Source organism: Ips typographus, unplaced genomic scaffold (genome assembly GCF_016097725.1).
Source record: "Ips typographus isolate SLU unplaced genomic scaffold, UJ_Ityp_2.0 IpsContig94, whole genome shotgun sequence".
Classification (NCBI taxonomy): domain Eukaryota; kingdom Metazoa; phylum Arthropoda; class Insecta; order Coleoptera; family Curculionidae; genus Ips; species Ips typographus.
Window position 1 is genome coordinate 12,715 of NW_028098584.1, and position 3,084 is coordinate 15,798.

Consider the following 3,084-nt stretch of genomic DNA (forward strand, 5'->3'; position numbering starts at 1 on the left):
CCAGGATGCCACTCCTACAGGAAACTCGAATGAGACACCAGTGGGGCATCTTGACAGCGAAACCTCAACAGATGAGGAGGTGTTCGTAGATGTAGGCTCTCAAACACCCTCAAAAGCTGCAACTGAAGACACAAGAGCTGGTGCCGGCGCCGGATTACAAAATCCAGGCGTAGAAACCAGTCAGAGAAGAGACAGCATTGTCATAGAGTGCAGGTACGACAAGCGTACACAGGCAGGGGGTGGACCTGCGGCTAAGGGTGGCGTCACCACAAGGTCGGGGCGCGCGTCGAAACCGTCTGTTCATCTGAGAGACTTTATCAAGGATTAGGTAGGAAGTCCCGGACTCTTTAGTTGAGTATGCTAATTAGTATTGTATGGGGCAGGCCTGGTTACCTTTCGATTGTCATGGCGCACATATGTGTTGTCTCATATAGTATAGTTATAGATTAAGAAGGGAGGGAAATGTGATGTATTGCGTTCCCTCGAAAAGCGGCAACACTGGACAGTGGGGGAAGCCGGTGGACGACGGATGGGCCGCCATCTCTCTTGCTACTCAACCATGAACGAGGGCACATGTTGGTCTTAATAAAAATTGTCTTTGTACATATATATATATATATTAATGTGATCAATAAATGTATGCAGTGCCCATTGAAAGAGTCTTCTTCAAATCCCAAGAGCCCAAGACACAACACATACATATAACAAAATGAAGTGCGTCAGAAAAAAAAAACAAAAATATAACAAAAGAAAATAATGTATACCTAATTACAACTTGTGGTTCAAATTTTATCCTTTATACTAGATGAGAAAAAAGCTAGATTCTATGTGTTCAAGTAATCGTCCAGATGGTAAGGTTCAAGTTCATTTAATTCGTTACAGGTTCTGTCCATATAACGGATATTGATAAAGAGCGATTAAGCTACTTACAATTTTATCTGTTATTAGGATCGGGAACGGGAACCAATTTTCGGCGAATTCCGGAACTACATTAGACGACAGTGGATTGGACGAGTCACCCCCCCAACATTTCAGCGTTTACGGACAGAGGCATCGGACGAACAACGTGATGGAGGCTTACCACAGGCAGCTAAACAGTAAGCTGGTGAGACATCCTGGTGTCTGGGACTTAATAGGTATTTTTGAATACAATGTTTTTCACATTTCTGGTATACATTCAGCATATTTTTGTAATTTAGAAGTCCTAATCAATGTTCAAGATATCGCCACTTTGGAGCTAGGTCAATTGGAGCGACATCCGCAAGTTTTCAGGGTTGCCAGGAAGAATGTACTTTTCGACGCACGGATAAGGCAGGCATGGGACAAATTGGCCGATGGACGTTTTACAACTGGAGATTTTTTGAGGCTAGTACCTTTAGTTATATTTTAAAAGGAATAACAATATTAAAAAATGCACTGTTTAGGCAAGCGGTACACTTTGTACAAGGCATGGAGGGACAGCTACAAATGTGGAATAACGTGGATGAAGCCGCTGACATCGAAGAAGCAGGACAGCAATTAGTGGATTTGTATCATCAATTATTTAATAACCCTATTCCTAATCAACTTCCGCTTCTTGTCCCTCTCCAAGGCCCAAATGTCCCTCAAAACCATTACCAAATCCTAGATAATCAGCCGCTTCTTGTCCCTCTCCAACGCCCAAATGTCCCTCAAAACCGTTACCAAATCCTACATGATTCTCCGCCTCTCATCCCTTACCAACGGCCAAATCTCCCTCAAATCCTAAATAATCCCCCTCCTCTTGCCCCCTTTTTAAATGAACCTCCCCCTCTAGCTCCTTTCCAACGGCCAAATCTCCCTCAAATCCTAAATAATCCCCCTCCTCTTGCCCCCTTTTTAAATGAACCTCCCCCTCCAGCTCCTTTCCAACGACCCGTCGTTCATCCTAATCCAGTTCCAGTTGAACCCCTAATACTTAATCCCGATCCCGACCTAAATCTTGATGAACCTTTAAGATCCCCATCTCCTTTTTATCTCCCCGATTCGCCTCGTCGCGAGCTTCTTCCTCCCGACCCAATTATTCCTCCACCCAGTCCTCCTCCTGAAATACCTAACGTAACTAAGGCACAATTTTAATTTTCCAGAAATACCCGCCGAAATTGGAAGACTTTTCGCCGCCTTAGGAGATGACGACCAACCGGATGAACTGCCTAGTGTTGGCGGCCCATGGGTTCCAGCCTTAGAAGCCACACCCTACGACGACGAGGATATGACTCCGGAACTACAGTGTAAGGTATGCCTATCTAATAGAATCCAGTATGTCATTGAGTGTGGTCATGCACTTTCCTCAATGTGTACTGCGATTTTATTCAATGCTCAATCTCCACGATGCGGTGTGTGTCGAGGAGATTGGGATAAAGATAGATTAATTCCTGGTAAATTTGACTTTTTAGTTGTACATATGTTTTTGAAGTTTGGGTGGTTTCAAAAAATGTTTATGTGTCCCCTATGTACAACAATTTTTAAATTGACGTACATAGGAATGAGCCAAAGTAGTGTAATACATATAGTTATCAGTCAGCTTTCTTATTATTTTGGCACTGTAATTATTAATATCATTTAAATATTTAGATTATATTTGCAAAATTTTTAACTTAAAATTTAAGTGAACTGTTATTATGTATCACAGTACTGGGTGAATAAATATAATCATTTGATCATATACTGAGAAATTCGGACATTATGCCGTAAGGCATTTTTTTTTTCTTTGTTTTTTGTTTCATTTTTGTTAAATATTGATTATACATTATATTATGTCTTACATGTTTTATTTGTTTATTTGCTCATCCATTTTAATTAATTTTATAGTTTATTTGTATGTGATAATAAAGTATTTTATAATATATTTAAATAATGTTTGAATTTTCTTGTAATATTTAAAAATTTTGCTTGATCAGTTGAGTCACTCACAGTAAAAGTAACCCAAGCTTCAACTTAAGTACCTGGACTGTTAACTGAAAAATAAAGATTGATATCTACTTATATGCATAGGTAAAAAAGTGATAGGGCTTACTTCAAATTGTTATTAAAGAGCAAATTAGATACTAGGAAAAAACAAATAAA

The 3,084-nt window shown here is 39.9% G+C and overlaps 1 protein-coding gene across 1 annotated transcript; it reads left to right on the plus strand.

Annotated features, from left to right (window-relative positions):
• Positions 1 to 752: 752 nt before the first annotated feature.
• On the plus strand, positions 753 to 2,341 carry LOC145740010 (uncharacterized). The gene is made up of 3 exons (XM_081995328.1): positions 753 to 1,136; positions 1,200 to 1,365; positions 1,425 to 2,341. Exons 1-3 carry the CDS (start codon positions 1,070 to 1,072, stop codon positions 2,095 to 2,097), a joined length of 906 nt encoding a protein of 301 aa, XP_081851454.1. The 5' UTR covers positions 753 to 1,069; the 3' UTR covers positions 2,098 to 2,341.
• The last annotated feature ends 743 nt before the right edge of the window (positions 2,342 to 3,084 follow it).